The sequence below is a fragment of the Pectinophora gossypiella genome, chromosome Z, assembly GCF_024362695.1.
Source record: "Pectinophora gossypiella chromosome Z, ilPecGoss1.1, whole genome shotgun sequence".
Taxonomy (NCBI): Eukaryota; Metazoa; Arthropoda; class Insecta; order Lepidoptera; family Gelechiidae; genus Pectinophora; species Pectinophora gossypiella.
In genome coordinates, this window is record NC_065433.1 from 12,249,768 (window position 1) to 12,274,607 (window position 24,840).

The 24,840-nt window shown below is 36.3% G+C and overlaps 2 protein-coding genes across 2 annotated transcripts in view; one reads left to right on the top strand and one right to left on the bottom strand.

Moving 5' to 3' along the window:
• The window catches only part of LOC126380745 (BTB/POZ domain-containing protein Tiwaz), a 29,343-nt gene extending 12,164 nt beyond the window's left edge, over positions 1 to 17,179 (top strand). The window contains exons 3-5 of the mRNA XM_050030348.1: positions 6,387 to 6,592; positions 11,672 to 11,823; positions 13,129 to 17,179. Of these exons, the coding sequence (XP_049886305.1) occupies positions 6,387 to 6,592; positions 11,672 to 11,817 (352 nt within the window). The 3' untranslated portion in view covers positions 11,818 to 11,823; positions 13,129 to 17,179. The remainder of the gene's footprint in view (positions 1 to 6,386; positions 6,593 to 11,671; positions 11,824 to 13,128) is intronic.
• Positions 17,180 to 20,140: 2,961 nt separating this feature from the next.
• LOC126380723 (neuronal PAS domain-containing protein 2-like) overlaps positions 20,141 to 24,840 on the bottom strand; it is a 74,902-nt gene continuing 70,202 nt past the window's right edge. Inside the window, exons 8-10 of the mRNA XM_050030316.1 lie at positions 23,762 to 24,509; positions 23,610 to 23,683; positions 20,141 to 22,611 (exon numbers count right to left, since the gene is read on the bottom strand). Of these exons, the coding sequence (XP_049886273.1) occupies positions 22,549 to 22,611; positions 23,610 to 23,683; positions 23,762 to 24,509 (885 nt within the window). The 3' untranslated portion in view covers positions 20,141 to 22,548. The remainder of the gene's footprint in view (positions 22,612 to 23,609; positions 23,684 to 23,761; positions 24,510 to 24,840) is intronic.

Sequence of the window (24,840 nt, forward strand, 5' to 3'; positions counted from 1 at the left end):
ATCCGTTTAATACTACTGCAGCTTCACTTGTTTATTTATTATATTATTTTAGGTAAGTAGAAAAAAGAAGTTGTATTATATTTACAGTTTTTATTAATTTAGCTTGTAACGAAACCATCTTTTTTGCCATATTGCATCACCCTTTGGAATTTGCTTTGTCGGGAACATTGATGTACTTAAGTGTAATAATGTTATTGTACATTGTGGTTTAATTCAATCTAAACAGGGAGTAAATGAAAAGGTTTATTTATATATGTAAGGGGCTTAAAATGCACTCCAGTTTATTAGTTAATACAACCTATGCATTGCACTTTTTGTGTTGATAGATATTTGATCCACACAAACACTTACTTAATTAATTTGAAAGAACAGGTTAATAAGGGGTTAAAAAGTTCCTCTTATTAAAAGGCAATATTGCAATTTGATATTTGAGCATATAAAAATAAGTGCGCAATATCAACAAATAACAAATATTGCTTTTTTAGATGAATTGCGCTTATAAGTGGCCTTTTAGCCTCCCATAAAAAGGGTATTTATTAATTATTTTATAGGCTAGTTTCCAACTAGTCAAATCAGTTGCTTTTTCCTAAACGTCAAAACACGAAATTACAGAAAAACGTGACAAAATGTCGCACTTATTATTACATTTTTCTTTATCAAAATTTATAAATAATTTAAATAGAAAAATGAAAACGTTTTTTGTCACCTTTATATCTGTCTTTAACAATACAATACAATACAAATACACTTATTGCACCAAAATAGAAAGAAATAATTACAAAAAAGACTCTTAACTAAGTACATTATTATTGTTTATTTAGTATTCAGAATTTAATAATTTATCTTTGACCTAGGAAACTATTCAATTATCACTGATAGATAGTATTTTAAGTAGCTTTTACGTTTATAGGTTACTCATACGTATTTTCGTCAAAAGTTACGTATATCGCCATAGGCATTTATAAAAAAACAATCGCAGCCGCGGCACTGTAGTGCATTTATTCATAAGAATTAATAGAAAGAATATACTTACTGCAGTGTCGCGCCAGGGTGGTTTGTTAACCTTTAGGTGCTACAACCAAAGCTAGAGAGTAGAGAAGTTTATGCGGTATCTACATCTTGAATTCAACGTTAGATGGCAGTAAACTCTGCATTTGATATGACTCTTCTGGCTCTGGCTTGTCAGCAAACCACGGACAGAGATGTTTTGAATACAAAGTCGACTACCTACTACAAATACCAGCGAAGATATCTCATCAGAATTCCGCGAAATTTGTATTTAAAATTGGGAATTAAAAATCAATTAACTCTCATCATCTCCCTAACGTTACCCCGTTTTCCCAAGGTCCGCTTACCTAACCTGAATATTTGACAGGTCTGGTTTTTTACAGAAGCGACTGCCTGTCTGACCTTCCAACCCGAGAAGGGAAAACCAGCCCAATACAGGTTAGGTTACACACCTCCAAAACGCATTTCTCGGGTATGTGGGTTTCTTCACGATGTTTTCCTTCACTGCTGAGCACGTGATAATAATTTATGATAGAATCATAAATTCGAAAAACGATTTTGAAAATCATAGGTTTATGCTGAATTCGAACCTGCAACCCTACAGTCAGAGTCAAGCGTTCTTCGAACTAGGCTACCCCGGCTCCGTTAATAACAATTAACACTACAAATATTATTTTAAAATAGCGAAACATTTATGTGATAAGAAGTCCTTAAATGACTGGTCATTATCGCGAAAATAAAAATATTTTGATGTGATTTTCTTCAATAAAACCTCCATTCATTTTAATCCGGGTAAAAATTGAGACTTTTTTATATATTAGATTGTAAACTAGCTGATCTATGAGGTATTGTTAATAAAATCAACGGGAGTTTTCAAAAATACGCTCACATAGTTTTCACTTCAAGGGGACATTATGTGGCTGACGAACTGCCCACAGATTAGGTACTATCCAATAGTTATTAATACGTACTCTAGGGTTCCATAAAATAAACGAGGTAATTAAGTGTTCCGATATGATAATAGTTTAGTAACGATGGCGATCAATACTACATTTTTGCTGACCAATAATTGGCCACGCTTACTGCATTGTCAGTGGCGTCGTCTTTAATAGTGCAGGCGTTAGGGCACTTAGGACAGCATAAAAGGTGGGCCATAGTTTGTGGCGATACTCCACACTCGCACTCATCGCAACCATCAACCAGGTATCCCCACCTGCAAAGATTATCCTTGCAGCGGCCAACCTGTGTCCGGAGCCTGTTTAAGGACTTCCATGTCGGCCACGGTAGATTGCTTCCAGGCGGGAGGCTTTCCGATAGAGCGATAAAAGGGGTGGGAGAACACTTCTGCCGCCAAAGATTACCCATGATCCATCGATATGATGACCTTCAGGTGGTGCATAGTTGGCCAGAAAATGGTATCCCTTAGAAATACCTACTTAACACTTTCAAGGGCAGAACGTCTAATGACGTTTCGTTTCCAAGGTGTCATACTATCTATTATGAACCATCAATGACCCATGGTCTCTGCCCGTGAAAGGGTTAATCTAGTATAAGTACTTAGTATCTTCACTATCTGGTACATATTTCGCGACAATTTATTTTAATTTGTGACTAATACGAGTACATTGAACAATAACGTTAATGGTGACCATTGGTGGCTTATCGACCGTATTTCTCCGTAGTGTAATTTACGCATAATCCAACAACGTATTAAATTGCAAAATAATGGTTTATTGTTGAATTTTAGTATTTGATAAATTAATAGTGCTGATAATGGCACACACAAACTTAATTTTAATTTAATTATTTAAGTAGCTTAGGATGGAAATAAACCGCATTTCATATGCGTATATTCATGTCGCCTGCCGACAAAAATTGCCCTGATCTATTTTCGCGAATAATGGAATGCAAAACGAACTATTGATATGTGTCTATACCTACATAATGCCTACATATAAGTAAGCGGACAAAATAATCGACTCAGGGGCCAGGGGTATGTGTTATAGGTTATATGTTAAAATACTCTACCCAATATGCTTATTTCTCATATTGTTTCCTTTTATTATCTTACAGACCTTTCACTTTAAAAGGATACCTCCTACTTACACCATTAGGTATAAGTATAATCATTAATCATATTTTTTTGTAGACAACACAACTTGAGTCGATATTGCTGTGCACCAGTGTGTATTAACTTACGGAGAGAATAGGAGGTGACAAAGACTGAATGTATAAGTATAAATAAGTATCTTAATAAGTACTTACTTATCTGTTTAAGTTTATGTGGGCGAAGTCGCGGATGGAAACTCAGTTCTACATAAATTGCGTTTACGCTGCAACACTCATAACGCTCCAAGTGTCAATAAACCTGCTGAAATAGAATAAAGTCGATATAGTTTCTGGTCGATGTTTCCAATTAAAACCACATCCAGTGTTCGTTGAATTTTCACTCCAAACTTGAGTGTGTATTTTGTCAATAAATGGATGAAATATGAACAACCTGCATAGTATAAATTTCTTTCGCGTGAGTTGTTAAGTAAAAACTTAAATTTTATTTTTATATAAGTAAATCCTTTCAGAACAGCCTCCGTGGTCTAGTGGTTAGAGCATTAGGCTCACGATCTGGAGGTCCGGGTTCGATTCCCGTTGGGGACATTGTCGAAATCACTTTGTGAGACTGTCCTTTGTTTGGTAAGGACTTTTCAGGCTTGAATCACCTGATTGTCCGAAAAAGTAAGATGATTCCGTGCTTCGGAGGGCACGTTAAGCCGTTGGTCCCGGCTATTAGCCGTAAAAACACCTCCACCAACCCGCAGTGGAGCAGCGTGGTGGAGTATGCTGCACACCCCCTCCGGTTGATTGAGGGGAGGCCTGTGCCCAGCAGTGGGACGTATATAGGCAGTTTATGTTATATATGTTAAATCCTTTCCATGTATCACTCCATACCGATGCTTTTCATTTTGAACGAATTGTAGACGTCCGCATTATAAGCGGTTAGTTCCCGAAATATATTTTATATATGCTGCATATTTGATTTTGTTTTTTGATGTAGTTAGTTGTGGCATATCTATTAAATAGACCACAGGGAGCTAATGAAGTTTTCTGTATACTTAGCACACTAGAAAGTTTGGTATGTTGGCCTTTGCAGTAGGTATATGTGTAGCTATGTGCGTGGGTTGGTTAGGTTGTAAATAAGCTTGTTTTATCTGTGCCTAGCGTGTTATTTCTCGGGAGAGCTGCGTGGCCGCGGGCGCTGCCGCGGGCCATGCGGAGTATGCTGCTACACTCCCCCCCTGCGCACCCCCCATTTAATCAACTAGCTCTAAGGCAAAAATAAATATCTCGCCACTTGTACAACACTTCGAAATCAGCGCTTTCAGTTATACCGATACACGGAAATTACCATAAAGAAATACAATACATAATGTTTCAAGTTATGTGTTTTGAAGTATTAGTTATTTGTTATATATCTGCATTGGATTTAATTAATAAAAACATTTAGTAGAAATGAAGTATAGGGTACGTCTTTATGTAACGTATTGGCCATGAGTGTAGAAACGTTCGATATCCGAAAATAATTACCAAAGGCGAATATCTTATTTTAGACAATATCTTAATTTGATATGGATTTTTAATACGTTAAGTAAATAATATACGGGGTGTTAGTGACATCGTAACGAATACTGACGGGGATGATTCAGACCATGAGTCTGAGTTGATATCAGGTGAATTTTCCTGTTGGAAAATTCATGAAAACTATTTTCCGTTCCATAATTTTGCGACGGAAAACTCAGAATCATGTCTTGAATCATGCCTCAAAGTTTTCATTACGATGTCACCGCCTGTATTCTTTCATCACCAGCCCATTAACGTCCCCACTGCTGGGGCACGGGCCTTCCCTATGGATGGATAGGGAGATCGGGCCTTAAACCATCACGCAGGCCCAGTGCGGATTGGTGGTTATTAACGACTACTAATGCAGCTGGGACCAACGGCTTAACGTGCCTTCCGAAGCACGGAGGAGCTCGAGATGAAAACTTTTTTTTTATGGTCACCCATCCTATGACCGGCCTTTGCGAAAGTTGCTTAACTTCAACAATCGCAGACCGAGCGCGTTTACCGCTGCGCCACCGAGCTCCTCCGCTTGTATACCTAGGTTAAAAGGGGCACGGAGCCGCAGGTGCCATCATTTTTGTGCCCCAGGTTTACCCTGAAGATATGCCCCAAGGTGAATATATATAAGTATATAAGTAGAATATGTATAAGAATAAGTAGGGCTAGTTCACACCGGCTGCATACAACAGACCCAATGGCGGTATCTATAGGTACATTTTGAATATCCATTCTTACATAGTAATGTGATAAGTACTTTATGTGTCGATAATTAACATTGATTAATGTTCATAATGTGCGTTATGGTGAGCTAGTGAGCGAGAAATATGTATATACTAAAGTTACAGATATTCTAGTTTTTAGTAAAAACAATTCTCATCTCCCTTACTCTTTCATTTTACTGTAACTGACTTACTTATTGCTTTTTCTCCAAAGAAAAACATGGCATACAACTCCTAACTACGTTTATCTATAAGTACTTACTTAATAAATTAATTTTTTTCGTTGTATTTGTAAAGAATATGGGCTCTACTCAGTGTAGTACGGCCGTAGGGTACACTTAAACGGCCAGGCAGAACAAAGCCCTTGTCAATGCCCGTGCCTCAGTTCCCCAATTCCGAACGAACGCATCACGTCTACAAACCGAATAGCCCCAGGCAAACCCTGATGGCCTTAGGGATAAAACACATGTAGATACCATACGTCACATCACGGCCCGATACCACTATGATTTTGTCACTATTCTCGATGCAAGATGTATTTATTGTACCTACTCGTGTCGTATGCCGTAGCATTGTCGTATCGTAGGTCGTATCGTATAACGATTAAGTACTTACTCGTGCATACACGTCATGACGTTCCTCGACACGACAAAATAGCGCATCTTACGACGCCGCAAAACGTCGTGTTCAAGGACATTCTTCGAAAACGCTCGGCTTCATTACGAGAATTTACATTAGTTTATTCAAGGCGCCAAGAGAAAATGTCACTCACACTAAAGAATAGGATAAATAAATAATGTATTATATTAAAGTCTTTGATTTAGCAGTGATGTTATCATTAATATTACCATAGAATATAGAACTTCAAAATCTTACAGTATTCGTGGAGTATTGGATATTAACTGTGGTATTAGTTCACTTAATATAACGATAGGCTACTAGCCAATCGCCTCCCTTAATCAAAATCCTATACCCTAAGGTTATGTTAGAAACGTATGATTAGGTAGTTACTTACCTATTAAACATCTTTAAATATATTTTCAGGTATCCCGAATCTCGTCTGGGCAAGATGTTCAACGGGACGATTCCAATAGTGCTGGATACCCTTAAACAGCACTACTTCATCGACCGCGATGGAGGCATGTTCCGGCACATCCTTAACTTTCTGCGCAACAAGAAGTTACTGCTGCCGACTGACTTCCCGTACCTAGAACTGCTCCTGCATGAGGCACATTACTTCGAGTTGGACCGTTAGTAACCTTATTATACATAAATACATAATAATGCATATGAAATCCATCCATAACTGTAAATTACAAAATTACGTTCATTTTTTGAAAATATATAGTAGGCCTCGCCTCATTCAACCGTAGGGGGTATGGAGCATACTCCACCACGCTGTTCCAGTGCGGGTTCAGGAAGCACGGGATCAAAAAACAAAAATATTTGCGTCTATCGAGTCACTACTTGTTTGTAGCCCATGGCTATTAGTGAGGTAGACTTCCAACAAAAAACACTTTTTCTATATGGTTTTTGAGTTATTTCAGTTTTTGAGTTATTTCAGTTTTTGAATTTCATGTGCGATATGTAAAACCTGATAGATACGCGTGTACAAGCGATACATTTTATTGTTGTCATCCCACATCCGACGAACCCGGTGTGCAATATCTATTACCACCTACCACTCTACTGATAACCCGACAAACAAGTCTATGAAATAACAATTAGGTACTATTAAAATACGTATTTTCTGTATGTAATAATTTATATTTGCATTGCGATTTTATAATTAACGTATACTTTTTTGACTTAAAAAAAACTTAGTGACTTTAATCATTTTTAAACAAAATTAATGCTATGCGAATTATTATTATTTTAATATTAAACATTTGTAAGTATGCTTTTAAGTTACGTGTAATAACAAAAACTTTTCAGTTACTTAATGCCATTGTTTGGTTTCATACTGCGAATTTTATGAAAACATATTTTGTCAACATTTTTTGTGTTTTTTTGGAAAACATCGTGAGGAAACCCACGTACCCGAGAAATGCGTTTCGGAGGTATGTGGCCTGACCTGTATCGGGCTTTTCCCAAGCTCAGACAGCCAGTCGCTTCTGTAAAAAACCGGACCGGTCAAATCTTCAGGTTAGGTAAGAGGACTGCGTGAAAACGGGATAACGTTAGGGAGATGATGATTTTTTGTCAAGATTCTAAAAAGTTAGTATACACAAACATAAAAACAAATACACTATTAGTAACATATCTTGGCTGACTTTGCAAACTATCGAATATGCATTTTTTTCTAAAATAATTTGTGTCTTACTGACAATAGCAAAAAGTGCAAATCAGATTAGCCAAAAATTCCGTCAGTTAGCGACGTCAGCGACGGTATTATACATCAATATCTGGGTTCCAAAATATCTAATAAAACAAATAACAAAACTGCGTGTCTTGTATTGTATGTCTCTGGACGAACAAAATTGACCTCCGTATCCAATTATTGTAGAACTAGAAACTTATTTCAATGTAAATGTAGTAGAAAATATCAAACGTAGGAAACTTACTAAATAGGAACTCTCAACTAGCGTTTAAAGTTAATATCTTTGCAAACAACTTTGTCATGCAATAATATTTTTTCTCGTTTACCTAGCTCAGTTCCATTCACTTAGATACGCTTAAATTGACTTAATTATAATGTACTTACGTAATAGCTTTGTAACTTTATTAACTTTACGAGCTCCTTATTTTGCTTTGGTGTATTTTTTTTTTCTAAGGTGCTTGTTGCACCACGATTTTGCCATTCATTTTTTTCTTCACTTAATGCCCGCGACCTTGATGCATCGGGTCCGATGGTCAGGCAGGGTACTCTAATAAGCGCTTTACATCTCAACCAACCCGCAATGGAACAGCGTGGTGAAGTATACTCCATACCCCCTCAGGTTGAGTAAGGGGAGGCCTCTGCCCAGCAGTGGGACGTAATCTGTTTTTGTTTAATTTGTGTGTGTTATATTTATATTGCTATAAGTGCCATAAATACCTATACACGATTAGGCTATAAGCATTTACTCGTATTAATGGTTGTCTTCAAATTCAGAAATATAGTTCTATAGGTCTGGGTACAATTAGTCCATTGTTCACCAAAGGAAAAAGTGACCGATGATCAACTAGAATGAAGTTTGTATTACTGCCAATATATTTAGTTAAATACTATTATATAGTGATATATTTCACCTAAACATGTTAAAAGTGAAAACTCAATAAGTTCGAGATGCGCGCAAGAAAAAGGGGGTTATTAATTTAACCCGTGTATTTTCGTGCTATTGAAAAAGAAAATGATTGTCTGAAAAAGTAAGATGATTCCGTGCTTCGGAGAGTACGTTATCCGGACACGTAAAACACCTAGTGCAGCAGCGTGCTGGAGTATGCTCCATACCCCCTCAGGTTTATTGAGGGACGGCATGTGCCCAGCAGTGGGCTGTTTATGTATTATGTATGTCATATATTATGTAATATTGGTGAAATCTTTGTGGATTTCTAAAACACATGTACCAAATTTCACAGGTGAATGTGAATGTAAGTATGTATGCTTCTCCAAGCCTTTTTCGGAAACTTTAAATCATATTTCCAATTCAAGATACAGTGCTAGTTTCATCAAAATCGACTCAGTAGTTTTAAAGTTATGGTCGAGAAAACATTATTATGGAACTATAATGATCTCGTTGATGTCTTTTGTATGAAGGACTGTACGGTCACGAGCATTAATATGTAAACACTTTGGTACCATGTCACATTAACTTTTTTGACAAATTGAACTGTAAGTCTCACTAAATGTCAAATATGTTAGTGCGACAGTCCTAAAGTGTGTACATTATATTGCTCATGACTGTACATCCGTGTTTGTGGGCAACATGAAGCCGTTTGAGGTCTTTTTGTAGTTCGCATTGCCATTATTTTTTCTTGTATTAAATATCATTCAAATTAAGGAATAGTGCAAAGGAGATCATCGGCTCTCCATACTTTAGCCGGCCCAAATTTGAAAGTGCCGGCCAGAGAAAAAAAATGTGTCGAACCTTTCGAGTAGATTGCTCTGATCATTTTTTACTATGACATCAAACGTGACCATTAGTTTGGCTTTAATTGGATTTTAAAAATCACGATATTTCATACATTTTGTAAAAAAAAATATTATGTCCGTTTGGAAAAAGGGGATACAGGCGTATTACAAAGGACCGTTAGAACATTTATTAGTATGGCGCTAAACTTCTATGACCATTATTTTGACGTTTATTGGACTTTCCGTTTTGGTTAATATGTTAAAATGCCGGCAATCGAAAAGAATACGTCGAATCCGTCTAATAGTTGCTTCTCAATATTTTTTAATATGACACCAAACATCTATGACCATTATTTTGACTTTTATTGGAATTTACGTTTTAGTTCAAATGTGAAAAGTGCCGACCAGCAAAAATACTATGTAGACAGTATCGAGTGGATGCCTATTAACATATTTTTCTAAAGCACCAAACGTGTACGATCATTAGTTTGGCTTTTATTTTATTTTGAAAATCTTGATTTCTTATTTATTTTGTTTAAAAATAAAGTGCTTTGGGCAAAAATTGCGATACAGCGGATTACAAAGGACTCTTAGTACAACTTTGAACATTTAATAATCTGGCGCAAAACATTTTTGACCATTATTTTGACTTTGGCTTTTATTGGACTTTTTAAAATCTTTATTTTTTTATACATTTTAACAATGACAACAAGCAGAGCTTTCCCAATGACTAGTTATTAGTCAGATAAATACTTTGTGTTTTTGTTTTGTGTGTTGATAGGTGAACTTCTATATTAATACCATCTGATTTTAGATATGACGTTGGCTGTAGTTTTTGCATTCCACTCAACGTTACGCCCTAAGTTTAGGTTGAATTATTATGACCGTAGATGGTTACCACCCTCCAAAGATAAGCCTGCCATCCTTGTCACGAAACTCGTATTTTGGCATGACGTCTGAAGTAGCTGTTACGGAAGACAGGAGTCGGGCAGTTGTACTTTGCATGTATGCCGATCACAATGTCCTAGTGCTACTCGGCCGATAACGTAGTACCTCTATCACCCCACTTCTTAAAAAAAAGTTTTTTAAGAAGTGGGGTGATTCCTTGTATACACACTTTTCTTAAAAAAAGTAGCTTCTAAAGCGTAAACGCAAACCTATTTTTAATTTATAAAAATGTATCAAAAAGACGACTATATTACACCTTTAGCAAGATAGTTCCATTATCACCAGATAAAAACTTATTTCGCCAAAGTGTAGGTATTTATGAAAAAAACCAGATTTTTGAAAAATCGAATCAAGTCCAAAATAGTGGTTTTAGACGTTTAATTCCATAGTAATAAACATTTTGACGATCCTTTACATAACGCCCTGTTATATTATATTTTTTTACAAAATGAATCAAAAATCAAGTTTTTTTAATCTAACAAAAGCCAAACTAATGGTCATACACATTTTTGTCATAGTGAATAATGTTTACAGGTATCTTCTCGATAGCTTTGACATGTGTTTTTTGCTGACCGGCACTTTTCACACAGAAACTATAACGTAAAGTCCAACAAAAGTCAAAATAATGGTCATAGACGTTTGGTGCCATAATAATAAAAGGTCAAACGGATAAGTTATAACGGATTATACCAATATTGTTTCTTGGCCAGCACTTCACATTTTCACCAAAAATGTATGAAAATTCATATTTTTTTAATTCGAATAAAACCGAAAATATTGACCCTACAGCGTTGGTGCCATAGTAATAAATGCTCAGGTGGATAATATCTAACGGAATATAGCAAAATTATTTTTTGGCCGGCACTTTGACTTCTGAGCCGAAATCCGATGATCTCCTTTCATCAAAATAGGTACTTATCGGAATAATTTTCATGTCATGGTTAAAAAATACTGACATTTCATAAAAAAAATATGAATATGAACGTAGCTAGAATACACAACACGCGCGGAACTAACATTTAGCGAATTTGGGTATACTTAAAAAGTTTTTGCCATTTCGCAATTCGTATTTTTAAATTAAGTTTCTTCCGACGTTGTAAAAAACAGGAAAAATGCAGGCGGTGAATGGATACTTTTTCTTCTTCCAGCTTATTTGTATGACAGTAATGCCGTACTTTCTGCCCCTGATTTTTATATCCGGCTTTATCGCTCTATCATTTTTTTTTCTTGAAAAGCGTTGACATTAATTCCATTGATGTAAAAATCACTTAAAAATAACTTATCACGTGAATCTGTATACGACGAGAATTTTCTCTTCTGCTTCCAGATATGGTATTCGCTCTGACGAAGCTAAAAAACGGGCAAGGCGTGAAGCAGGACAGTGAATGGCTGAACCAGGCCAGCGAACGACTCAAACAGGAGACTGAGTTGCTTCTGCAGGAGAGAGACCGACTACAGCAACGGTGGTCATGAATCGAGGTCAGTCCATGTTGATATCTACTTACGTACATTTAGAAATTAAAAAAAATACGGTGGAGTTGAGAACCTCCTCCTTTTTTGAAGTCGGTAAAAAGTAGATAAGATGCCATACTGGGTATGTCTCTAACATAAAAGGGTTTTATATGGCTGTGTTTCAGTGCACGTTTTAGTGGACACAACTACATTCACTTGCTTATTTTTTCCGACCAAAAAGTCCACAGAGGGACAGAGGAAAACATTCCTTTCCAACATGTTGAACAGTTACCTCGTTATATGGGACTTAACTAAACAGAAGTAGCTAGCAAGGAGTGGGTGTGTATATGACATGGCCAGATCTTAAAATTGATCATTTCATGATGTGTTCGATCATTTCATGAAATGGTTATATTTCCTTTGTTTAATTACATTTATTTATTAGCTTTGATGTAAGTACGTAGTCGTTACATGAGTCATGTCAGGGACCTATGGCGGCTCAGTAATAACCCTGACACCAGAGTTGATGGGGTTGGTAATTCAGCTCACAATCCACACGATAGAAGAAAAGAAGCTTTGTTTACATTTAGGTAGGTATTTGAACCGTTACCTACATGGGTGATGAGTTCTTATCTTCTTCCAAACCTTTTATACCCTGTTTGGATGTAGGGCTCGAATTTTCTAATAGTGCTCGATTTCCACTACCCGTGAGTTTTTGCAGCCTTTGTTGCTCCCATGACATGAGTTTTCAACTCTCGGTAAACCGAGCGTCGGCAGGTCTCTTTGGACTGCCCCCTTTTACGTTTTCCACGCGCACACCAGGAGGGTGATGAGTTGGGAAGTTTAAATTGCCACTGATAAATTGATTCAATATGGCCTTTTGAGATCCCTGATCACCCGACAGTTGCCACCATGCGGTTCATGACAACCATCTTAGGAGATCGTATGAAAAGGGTCAACAAATAAAGTAGAAATAAAGGGCGTACGTGTAAGTATGTCAATTTTAGAAATAACACAATACCTCCCCCTCCGCCTCTGTGGTCTAGTGGTTAGAGCTATGGGCTCACTATTTTTAGGTTTCAATTCGATTCCTGATGGGGGAATTTTTGAAGTCACCTTGTAAAAGCGTCCTTTGTTTGTCACATATTGCAGGCTGAAACATATATGATCGTTCAAAAAAGTAAGATGCCCAAATACTCCATCAACCCGTGCATGTATGCATACTCTACGTTTGAATGAGGGGAGGGTTGTGCCCAGCAGTGAGATGTAGTTGGGTGTTTATGTTATTTTCATAATAAGAAAATGGTATTTACTCGTTGTTTAAATTTCCAGGGCCACCAGTCTACGCCGCCGGACAAAAAATCTCGTCGAGAATAAGACGACTCACCATGGTAACACTGAAGACCAAATCGCCGATATAGCCATAATTCCAGTTTTATGTATAGTACATTTCACTGCACATTAATTATTAATAATACGTTAATAGTAATAGTATGTTATAATGTGTATATTCATTATTCCGTTGTTATAAGGTCATACCGTTGTGTTTTTGTCAAGTCATCAGGTGAGTGCTTCGTGTGGTTGTGATTCTTTCACGAGGAACGATTTGAAAGTATTGAAATTATATACCTACTAAGTCTTCACATTGCAAAACGTTTCATTGATACTAAGCTTACGGTATTCCAAGTAACACTCTGGCCCTGATTTCTGTAGGTACCACCCCCTTATTTCATTTTAAGTTGTACCTGTCATTTTCTTATCCGCCGAAAAGGAAAAGGACGGGTGATTGACAGCTGTTAATTTTAAAATGAATGCGTGAATTGGCGTGAATGAATGAACAACCCGGGCGAATCAAATAGGCATCTCGCTATTATACACCCCGTTTAACGTGTGCTGTCAACGTTATTGGCCAATGTAAATTTTTGTGAGGGTTGTTTAAATTTCTGCCTAAAATTGACGATTATTCCATAACTTTTATACAGGCTGTTAGTGACATCGACTGAGGGATAATGATTCAGACCATGATTCTGAGTTAATATCAAGTGAAATTTACCGTCGCAAAATGCATGTATTTGTTTGTGTTTTTTATTATTTTATATGTATTTTTATTGTATTTATCGTTTACTTAAAATAATTATTATTTACTTAAAATAAAATTAGATATTGCCTTGCCTACTGGAATCAATACCAATAAGTTAATAAGATTAATTGGTGGACTTACCCAGATTAGTCAGATAATCATGTTAGTGAACTGGAGCTGAGTTATAATCGTATTCTGCTATATAATTATATTCCTAGGGATACAATTACGGCTACTACTATCTTACTGCAAAGTCAACGAACGGCAATGAGACGGACGACAACAGATTTGGTAACGTAGTCTGTCAGCAAAAAATAATTTCGATGCGATTGCACACCTTGGTGGCCTACTCAACTTTATAGCCGCAGCTTTATTTTGTTGTACTGAGCTTTTTAGATTGAACCGTGTCTTTCACTTTGTTGTATGCTTTAAATGTTGTCAAGTGCTAAATGTCGTGATAATGCTAAAGCGTTATCCATGGTAGACAAGCATAAAATTAGTTGTCACACATAAATAACTAAGTACTTCCTAAAATCGGTAAACAAATCTCGTGTTCCAAAATAATTATCATACTCATGATCTCTGTCTTTATACCATGTTCATTCTTTTAATTTCTTTTAGGTATAGCTATGAAGTTTATATACGAGTGATGGCAAGAGAGACTGGGCTGTTTTTTTAAAACTGTTGTAAAGGACATTTTAATAAAGTGATTATACTTTTAGGTAAATTGTTGTTGTTAGTTTAATATTATTAATTTATAAGGTTAGTTTAAGTAGACTAAACTAGCGCTATGACGGCCGTTTTGAAGTTTGCCCTGCCCTTGCGACACGGCAACCGTGCCGCGCGCGCAGCATTAATTATATCGAAGGCTCTGACCAATAGCCGTACGACATCTATCTATGTAGATAGCATTCGCTGCGTTTATTGGTCGAAACCCTCGTCATAATTATCGGTTATCGTGCAGATCCTACCACTCATCAAGTTTCGCATATAAATACGTTAAAGAAGTTTAAAGCTGTACTTTATTGTATTAATATCAAGTTTCGTATTAATTTATAACTTTATTGACGGAGCAAGTTGACGATTGACAAAGATGAATGGAAGAGGAATACATGTGTGCCATCTCCACTTAGAGGATCAGGATAGAGGTGGCAGGAGGATGATGATGACGGAGTCAATTCCTGGACTTTGTTAGGTCAAAACGACCATTATAGTGTGCCGCTAGTTTTGTTCAAAATTGTATACTACAATAATATTTTAGTTCTAAAAATATCCTCGTCTGGGGTAAGCCGGTTTTCTATAGGCTTGTCGCCTGGATCGATCACCCCAAATTACGTATAAGGTACCTAATGCAATAAAGTATGGAAGACATCATATGGACTACATGCTATTTTTGTCAGACTAAATGACTTTAATTTCTTCGTTATCTGCCTTGGGCTTGGTTTAAAGACATTTTCCAGTGACAAAATTGAAGTTGATCCTTAGAGAGCTTGCACCATAGAATCCTTAGCCTAAACATAGTCACAAAAAGAAAATTAATCGAAAATATCTATCTTGGACGGGTCTTGAAACCGGCATAGGCATAATTACGATACAGATAGATAATTTTGCATAGACAAAAGCTGCGTGCTCAAGTTCCGTTCGAGTCAGACTTTTTCAGCAAATTTTCACTTTGTGAGTTTACTTACAGATAAGTGCTATAAAACAAAAATCCTTTAAACACAGTCATGTAAATAATATTATAATACCTACCTACAGTATGTAACTTCCATTTCCTCATTGTGTTTCTATTGACTATTATATCTGTCAAATCAAATGCCTGTAATCTCATTTTTAATAATACTTACTTATTTTTATTGGTAAATTTAAAAGGACATAATAATATATAATTCCATAATCGTGATATCGGCTTAAATCAGAGTTGTATTATATAGTGTCGGTTGTGAGGTTTATATCGTAGTAAATGAAGGGAAACGTTGACTATGTTGCATTATTTTATTGTTAAGTTTCCACGATCAGCTCCTAGCATCGTTAAAAACAAGTCGGTTTAAAATTTCAGTTGGTTATTTGACTCATATATCTATAAGTCAAGGCAGGTAGGGTAGGTTATCACCTACCTACTTAGTTAAATTATATTCTTCTTGTATTTATAAAATACCTACTTATGCATGGGTATTGTTGCGAACTCCTCGCAGATTTTATAATCTTTTTACTTGTTTTTTTATATTTCTTCTTTTTTGACGTTGTGTATCTTGGTTTTGTTTTCTTGCTTACGTCTTGTTCTTAATGCTTTATTTTGGTGAACTTTGTTGAAAATACATTAAATAACTCTTTCATAACCTAAGTATTTGTTATTCCTTCATATTATAGTAATACAGTGCACATCATATACATCAGCTACCACCGTAGCTCGCAGGTATTTAGTAACAGATGGATAGGTAGAGAGAGTAGTTTGTGTATGGTCTTTTAGGTATTAAGTTACCTAACGAAGTATTAAACTTCTATATGAGAAAGGGTTTCATTTTACCTATCAATGTTAGGATTTCGTGTGCCCAGTTTTATTTTAAGCTTGATGCACACCGTATTATGAAAGCGGAACAAGCGTGTTTTTTTTAAATGTCTGAATTATTCTAAATGATATTAACTACTTCGCTGGAAGGACAAGCGGGCGTGCATTTTGTATGAAACCGTAAAGAAAAACCAGCTTGTTCTCTCGACAGCAAGCATTAAAGCGGAGTGCTATACTGTAAGTAGGTAACAAGAAAATCTTTGCAACCACAGCTACGATACGAGTAATAATGTAATACAATTGAGATTTTGATGCTACATATACCTACCTAATACAACTGTGTTCCGCCTATATTCGCAAAGAACTCAGCTTCGTAGCTTTTATTGGCCATATTTTATTTTTGAATCGCGGTGTCCGCTTCAATCGCCGGTCACTCGTATTTTGACGGTGTATTCTAAGTTGAAATGGTGCTCAATAATTGCTGCCCACTTAATAAAAAAAAAAAACACTTCCTTGGACTGCGTGAGTTTCTTTCCAAATCCAAAACCCACTCCCTTAACTTTATATACACGTACATAAACTAATATTTATTTCCTATTTTTATTTCTAAAATACGTTGGAAGCAAGTGGACAGCAATTAATGAGCACCAATTCAATTAAAAATACGCCGACAAAATACTAGTGACCGGCGATTCTAACGGACGCTGATCACCTACATATAGTAATGCATAATATGTAGTTTTTTTTATTTACTCCCGCAATGCAGCAGTAAACTAAAAAACTTTAATATGACATATTCGCAACCTATGTTTCTTTTATTAAAGCACTATGATACTAGATAGAAAAGTGTTTTATTTTTAAAAAAGCTAATATAGTTTAACCCCTTGTTTGAGAAACATTGCATCGTCACTACAATTTAGATGGTAGTACAGTGGCACATGGATCTAGATATGGCTTTGATAGAAAACTAGTTTTTTTTTGTAAATCCATAAAGACCGCAGTAAATGAAATTTTAACAGTAACGGTCACCATGGGCACTCTGTGGCGGGAAAAATGATGAGTCCGCACTAGTAGTCCGCAAGTATCGCTGAAGTCGCAGGTACCTACTCAGGGTATCGCTCCAAATTTACTTAACCAGTAACTTAAAGAGTCGTAGGCGTGTGTCGGCCGCGTCTGATAGGCCCCGAGTTGCAGTAAGTAGTAGAATATTCCACGTTTCCTCAAATTAACTGGCACTATGACTTCCTTACGATGCGCTTGTATATTGCTTGATACTGAAGATACGTGTTCTCTCGATTGTACTCTCGAGGCTGCGATAAAAGAAATACTTAGCAAAAGTACTTTCAAAATCAAATTAAATCAAATTCTTTATTCAGGCAACTGGGCACTTTAAAGTTACATCTCAGGAAAAATAAATATTGTTTACTTACTTATATTTAGTTTTTATTAGTGTTGAGGATGCGGCCCTGTTGGCTTTCTAAGTAATAATAATGAATCAATGTGAAGTACTGCGAACTACTTATAAAGAGATTAAACAGCTTACCGTAACGTAATCAGTGACGTGCATGTGAATATTCCCAAAGTGGGTACATTTCCGTTGTAAAAACTCTTTTATAGTAAGGACCGGCTGCTTTTCTTTTTGAAATTGTTCTTTTTTCTCATCCTAATTCCCTAAAGGTTACGTAATAATGTTTCATAAGTTTTGTGCCTTTTTACTTTTGGGAACATTCCCGCGAGCAGCACATCACTGAACGTTATACGATAGGATGTATTTAATGGACGTCGTCAGTTGAATATTATTAATATTTATCAAGTGTTGAGCTATTATCGGCAATTTCTTCTTTTTCCCGACGACCCGATTACTCTAGCCATAGAGGCAGCCAATCAGCTCGCGACACCAAACACTTCAGGATCCCGATACCGACCCCGCCGGCGTGGTCGACGATTTCCCTCATTCAGCGCTTATCGCTATCGACCCACTAGGGTCGATTAATTCTTTCAAATATTTTTCCTCTCAGACGACGCCCTGAGCCAAGGTTCGCGCCCAACTGGGCACCCTCAGGCCTGAGATAATGGAGTTACTTGAAGTACAAATGCTTACTATGTTTTTTTTAAAGACAACTTTACGAGCCTACGTATGGTATTCATTCTAAGACAGTATTCCGAGGTGAAAGATAAACTCGCTTTGTACAGCTGAAGACAGTCGGACTATCATGAGGTGCTTACTTAGTGATAATGAGTCCATCCGGAGGATTCTCAACGAACATGGAATTCTACAGAGACTTTCTGAGAGTCGCAAGATTCAAACCCGGAACCTTAGGATCGTGGTCCCAACGCTCAACCAAGGTACCACGGCGCCTGTTGAAATTGGTAGATTATTGATGTACTTACGCACATTAGAATACGCTTCTAGGAGAAACCACTTCGTGAAGTTTCAAATGTCTGGCGAAGGAATATTCGTTGCAATTTAAATGCTGAGACACATCTGAATCAACTTAACGATTGATTTATTATAATAGAACCGATGCCCGCTTTGAAAGTGACCATATATCTGACACGAGCTGGACATAGGCGCCACTGAACATGATTCGGAGGGAGAAGAAAACCATTACCATTTCCGGAAGGAAATCATATTCAAGATGGCGACGTGCTGCCTTCGTCCTCACAAACACACGACTCAGAGCCTATCTGAACCACACTAGAAATTACGCGATCGCATCTCTTGAAGCGACCCGATAATTAATTAGCGTCAAAATGGCGGGGATTACATATTGTATTATTATACTATCTAAATATAGTATAGTGTAGTGTAGTGTAGTATTCTATAGTCTCTGCTTACCCCGGTGGGAAATAGGCGTGAGTTTATGTATGTATGTATGTAAATATAGTACTCCTTGCATACTATTTGGTAATTAACAAAAATTCAAAAATCTTTAGACAAGTACATTTCTCGTTCACAGGCATACTTACACGTTAAACTGTGATCCCGCCATCTTGACGTCAAGGTAGTTTAGGTTTACTAACCAAAACAAGGCAAGTTTAGGTATCAAGTAGTACTGAATGAGTAATATAACATTCATTTCCCTCATTCAGGGCGTATCGCTATCAACCCATTAAGGTCGATTAATTCTTTCAAATATTCTTCTTCTCAGACGACGCTCTGAGCGGAGGTTTGCGCTCAACTGGACACCCTCAGGCCTGTTGTCTTATTTTTTTTAATAAATTTGCTGCTTTTTCTGCCGCGCGGCGAAAAACTCTAAGTGCGCGCCTGGCCTAATATATTCCACAAAATTACACTACGAGTAAATAGACTGATATTTTAATTTTAAGTACTTACATGTTGGTTAGTACTTAATTTTTGATGTTTGTTTAAAATATTCGCGCGAGTAGTATGAGTGTTCCAACACTTTACACTATTTTGATTTTTACCCTACTGCGGCTACGCATAAACTAGGGTTATGTGTTTAATTGGTATTATCAAAAATCTCCCTCCTTCCCTCCCTCTATTATCAAAAAGTGCTTCCAGCTATTAGCCGTAGAACACCTGCACCAAGGCGCAATGTAGCAGCGTATGATCCCAGATGAGGAATAGGCTGCTCATATTGAATGAAAAAGTCAACTAATCTGTTATCAAAAAAGTCAAAGTAGGTAAAATTTTATATTCTATTTTTTTTGTAAGTTTGTGTATCTTTATTACATTTTATGTTAGTATTATCTAAAGGAGAACGTCTGTTATTTAAAATGAAACATTGATGTTAATATATAGTAACCCATTTATTTCTTATAATCTAGTTAAAATACATAATAACTGGAGTTAACATGTACTTCAAAAACAATTATTAGACAAATGTTTAACATTAACATGCAGTTTTCAAAGTTAGGCCAGGCGCACAATACGAGTGTTTCGCCGCGCGGCAGAAATGAGCCGCGGCGTAATGTCGCACTGTAATACTGCGCCGCTGCGGTGGCTCTACGGTCAACTGCGCGCAATACAATTTAAAACTGTTTGGTACAGTATCACAGTGCGCCATTATGCCGCTGCTGTTTACAACCGCGCGGCGAAAAACTCGTAGTGCGCGCCTGGCCTTATACTAATAAGAAAAATGTAAGTAAAAACTAAATTTCACATCTACAACATGGTAAATTTTATAAGTTCATTTATCTTAAACTAAAGTATCTAATCTACCAGGCCTAATAAAATAGGTGACTTCATCTACCATTACGGCAGATATAAAAAAAGAGAATAAATCTAAGTATGTTGACATAACGTATATACATTTTCTTTTAAAGGAAGTCAAATAATGTAGGTGTCTCGATTGCGACAAAAAATTCTTCAATCCGTTTAACTAATTACTAAAGGGTATCTTTCTAGAGGTATCCATCTGTATAGACATCCCTTTTACTTGTCATTTCATAATCTACCGAACAGAAAAGGGAAGAACTAACGTCACGTAAAGTATTACCATTGTATTACTTATATATTTTATTTGACACATTAGAAAATTATAGAAATCTAAGAAATGCTTGTCAGAATCGACAAAAAAGATCAGCTTAGAACTAACAATAATTCTTACTAACAAGTTAATTGATATAATCTAACGATCTACGAAATCTACGAAAATAAACAATTTCTTCTGTAATCAATGATATTTAACTCTAACTCTACTAAACTGATACCCGTTGTTCGAAAAAAATATTTTATTCATTAAGTACCTACAGATTACCTATAGGTATCTAAATGAATTAACATACCTAAGTAATAAAAATCCTTCATAAAATAAGAAATTATCCTTAGAGAAAGTAATTATTAAAACACATAACATTTCTATAATGGGATAACAACATTCTAAAATTATTAAAGTTTAACAAAATGCTTTTAATATAACAGTAGATACGTTTTAGATCTATATGAGATCTTTAGTATTACAGTCTGTTATACTAAGTCCTTAGAAAGTTCAAAAACGCGAACCGCTAGTGAAAAAGAAATTTTGCGGTATATAACCCAAATACTTTCCAAAATGATATTTCATCGTTGACTAACTAACTACGGCACGGGAGGCCCATTGGCTTATAAATTTTAATTTCCATTATTTAACTATTGTGTCTGAAAAACCGAGTCTTACGAGGTTAACTAACAGCAACAGAATAATAATTATGGCAAAACACTAATCGCACAACATGACTGATTCTCCATTTAAATAATGAATAAAAATATACCCGAAATATAATAATTAACCCCATGCAAATTAAAACTAAAACAAATAGATTATAATAGTAGGAGAGCGGACCGTGACATATCCTTCGTCATCGACTACTACGATGGGCATAGTTTATAGTTGTCCCTATTTGAATAGGCTTTCTAAAATATAGAGTTGCTTCACCTAATCCAGGACATGACTTTGGTGAACGTCATCGGATACTCTCGTACTAATAGATTCCTAACGACGCTAAGTATTCGTTAAAAAAAATCACAAGTAAAGTAATAAATCTTATACAACCTAAATTACCATTTCTTTTGAGATCCTATATATATTATATACCTATCATTATCATTACGACTTAGGTTATAATTGAAAATATAATTCTTAAGAATATATAAAACTACCAAATATATTTTATGATTCATATCATCGTTTTGATGATATTCTACTTTCTGAAAATTAAAATTTTCTTACGTATATTAATATATTATAATTAATTATATATTTTAATATTTATTCTGTACATTTGATTTCACTAAGCTACGTAGTTACTACCACAGAAGAGACGGAACAGCATTGCAGCTACAATGTGAAGGGCCAACCCCGTCTCTTAAGAAATACTTACATTGATTACACCACATCAGAACAGCGAGAGTCCACAAAAAGGCCACAATTCATCTAAAAAAGCAACATTTTACATACTTATTGCTTTTTAGACGAATTGCTACAATATATAATTGAATCTTCTTTTACTCTTAACTTTAATTCACCATGTGAAATATTATAATATTAGAAAGTGAACGAAATACATCTGATGAATATACATTTTCATGAAATGATTATATTAAAGATATCCAAGATTTTTTTTATTTCGTAACCCAATAAGTACCTAATTAGGGTACCTATACCAACGTAAAAGATATACTTATTCGCATAAGCTTTACTACTTGATTCTTTACTATTCATTCGAATTCCTGGCTTTGTTCTTCTTCCACCTCTTCGATAATTGAAGACACGTCACTTCTCTGCAATAAATGCGTTAATATTAATTTGTTATTTTTTATGTATGCACATAAACCGCGGTACTTATTTGGATGAAAAGGAAAAAAAAAACTCATGGATGGAAATAATTATAACAGCACAGCTGGGTGTGCACAAACCGTTGCCCCAAAGAATGCTACCTACGGAGATAGACGTCGTACGGCTATTGGCCGAAGCCCAAAATACGCGGGCAGAAATCTAATGAACATAACTCAAGAAGGAGACAACAAACTTATACAACATAATAAAAAAATCTTAAGGAAATCCCTATAAGTTACCATTTTCATTCAACTGAGTTGCCATGATTAAAATAAACAGAAAGTTAAAAGTGTAATGTTATCTACATTCTGAAGTAGTGGTAGTTATCGCAATTTCAGTTTGAGGTTTCATCAGGTATGCTAACGAGGGCCCGAGTGCCCGAGGTCCTGAACTTAGACGTTAAATCCATCATGTAATATAATATATTATATTTTTAAAGAGTAGATAATTCAACATAAGACAATTAGCAGCTATTTTTTGGTACTGGTACCCTAAGTAGAATTTTGTTTATTTATTACGTTTGCCAAGGTACGAAAACAATTTACATCGAACTTAAGGACAAAGAATTGTCCCATATAGGCAAACACAAGCTAAGCAACGTCACTCTGGGCAAGAGCAGTAAGGAACTCTCATTCCCAGAATGATAAAGAAGGAGCATAAAAGTAAAAGGTGAACACATTTAATAAGTAATTCAACTATTCAAGTCAAATAACAGTTAAAATATGTACCCACTTATGATTTGTCCTAAGTTGATATACTTATAATTCTTACAAATAGCTAGGTAACATGACTAGCGTTAATTATAATTGTATGTGTAATTAAAAACCAAATGGTTTGTCGCATCGTTCCTCATCTTCTATTTGCAACTTGTTTCAATGATTAACTTTATCAAATATGAAGTAAATAACGAAAGAAAATTTTGGTAAGGTAGAAATATACTTACCATTAAGTCTGGAAAGGGGTCTGACGTGATATCCAGAGACCGTATTGTCTGATCCAGAAAAGGGTCCTCTAAAACTGAAATAGGAATAAATATATCAGTTTATCAATAAACCACTCATAAACAATTTAAGGTGTTTGAGAAATGAAACTTACGAGACTCGTCGAATAAGTCATATGTGCCTGCGGTTTTCTTGTCACCGATTTCTTCATTAGGCTGGTGTAGTACATCATTTTTTGTGAATTCATTTTCGCTTTCCCTTTTAATTTTTTTCGCCGACGACACCATGCTTTCGTCGGTGTTAGCTGATACTAGTACTTTGGCGGATCCGATTGGCCCATACTCTTGTTGACCCGAGCTGGTCGACAAATAAACTGTCCTTGGAGAGGGCATCACAATTGATAGCCCAGCAGGATTGATCGCTGATGGGCCAGGAGAGGCGCCGGCCTGAGTGAAGTTTGGTAAATACCAGGCTGCACTGAATCCACGGGATAACGGTCGTGGCTCGGTGGTCGGTTCACCGAGTCCTTCTACTTGGCGCTTGAACAGCATATGCGAGCGCTGCTGAGTGAGCCGCTCGCTGTACCGTAACGGATATGGGCCGCGTGGGCGCGGAGAGCCGCCGGGCGCCCGCCCGCCGCCGTTGCCACCCTGCTGTAAATGCATGTTGACGGTGCTCAAATTGTTTACCACGTCGTATATTTTCTCGATGGCACCGAGTATCCTCTCTTTCTTCGGAGGTATTATAGCCAGAGGAAGTAATGTTGAGTCCTCACTGTCGGTAGAATTCCTATTTCTACCGTTCGGATGTACCGAAGGTAAATCCGTTACTAAATGAAGGATAACTTTTTCCAAATTTCTCGGATCTTCAAATGGGGTCGATTGATCTTCTGGATTCTGAAACTAAAGAAAAGAAGACGGTTTGAACGAGTTACCAATAAGGATTGAAATGCACCAACAGCTGATGCAACTATCTTGTTTTGGGAGCGAATGAAAAACATAGAACATGGTCAGCTTCTTTTTGACAAAGGGATTGTATCCTTTTTTACATCATAGACTAATGTTATGGACGATAGGCTGATCCCTCTGTCACAATAAGCTTCATCATATCCATCTTATGATCGCTTAATGGCATGGGCTCCCCCCCTATACAACTTAAACATAGCTGGCGAGGACTGAACCATTGCATATAAACCGCTGCCTACCCCTTCAGGGATATATGCGTGGTGCTATA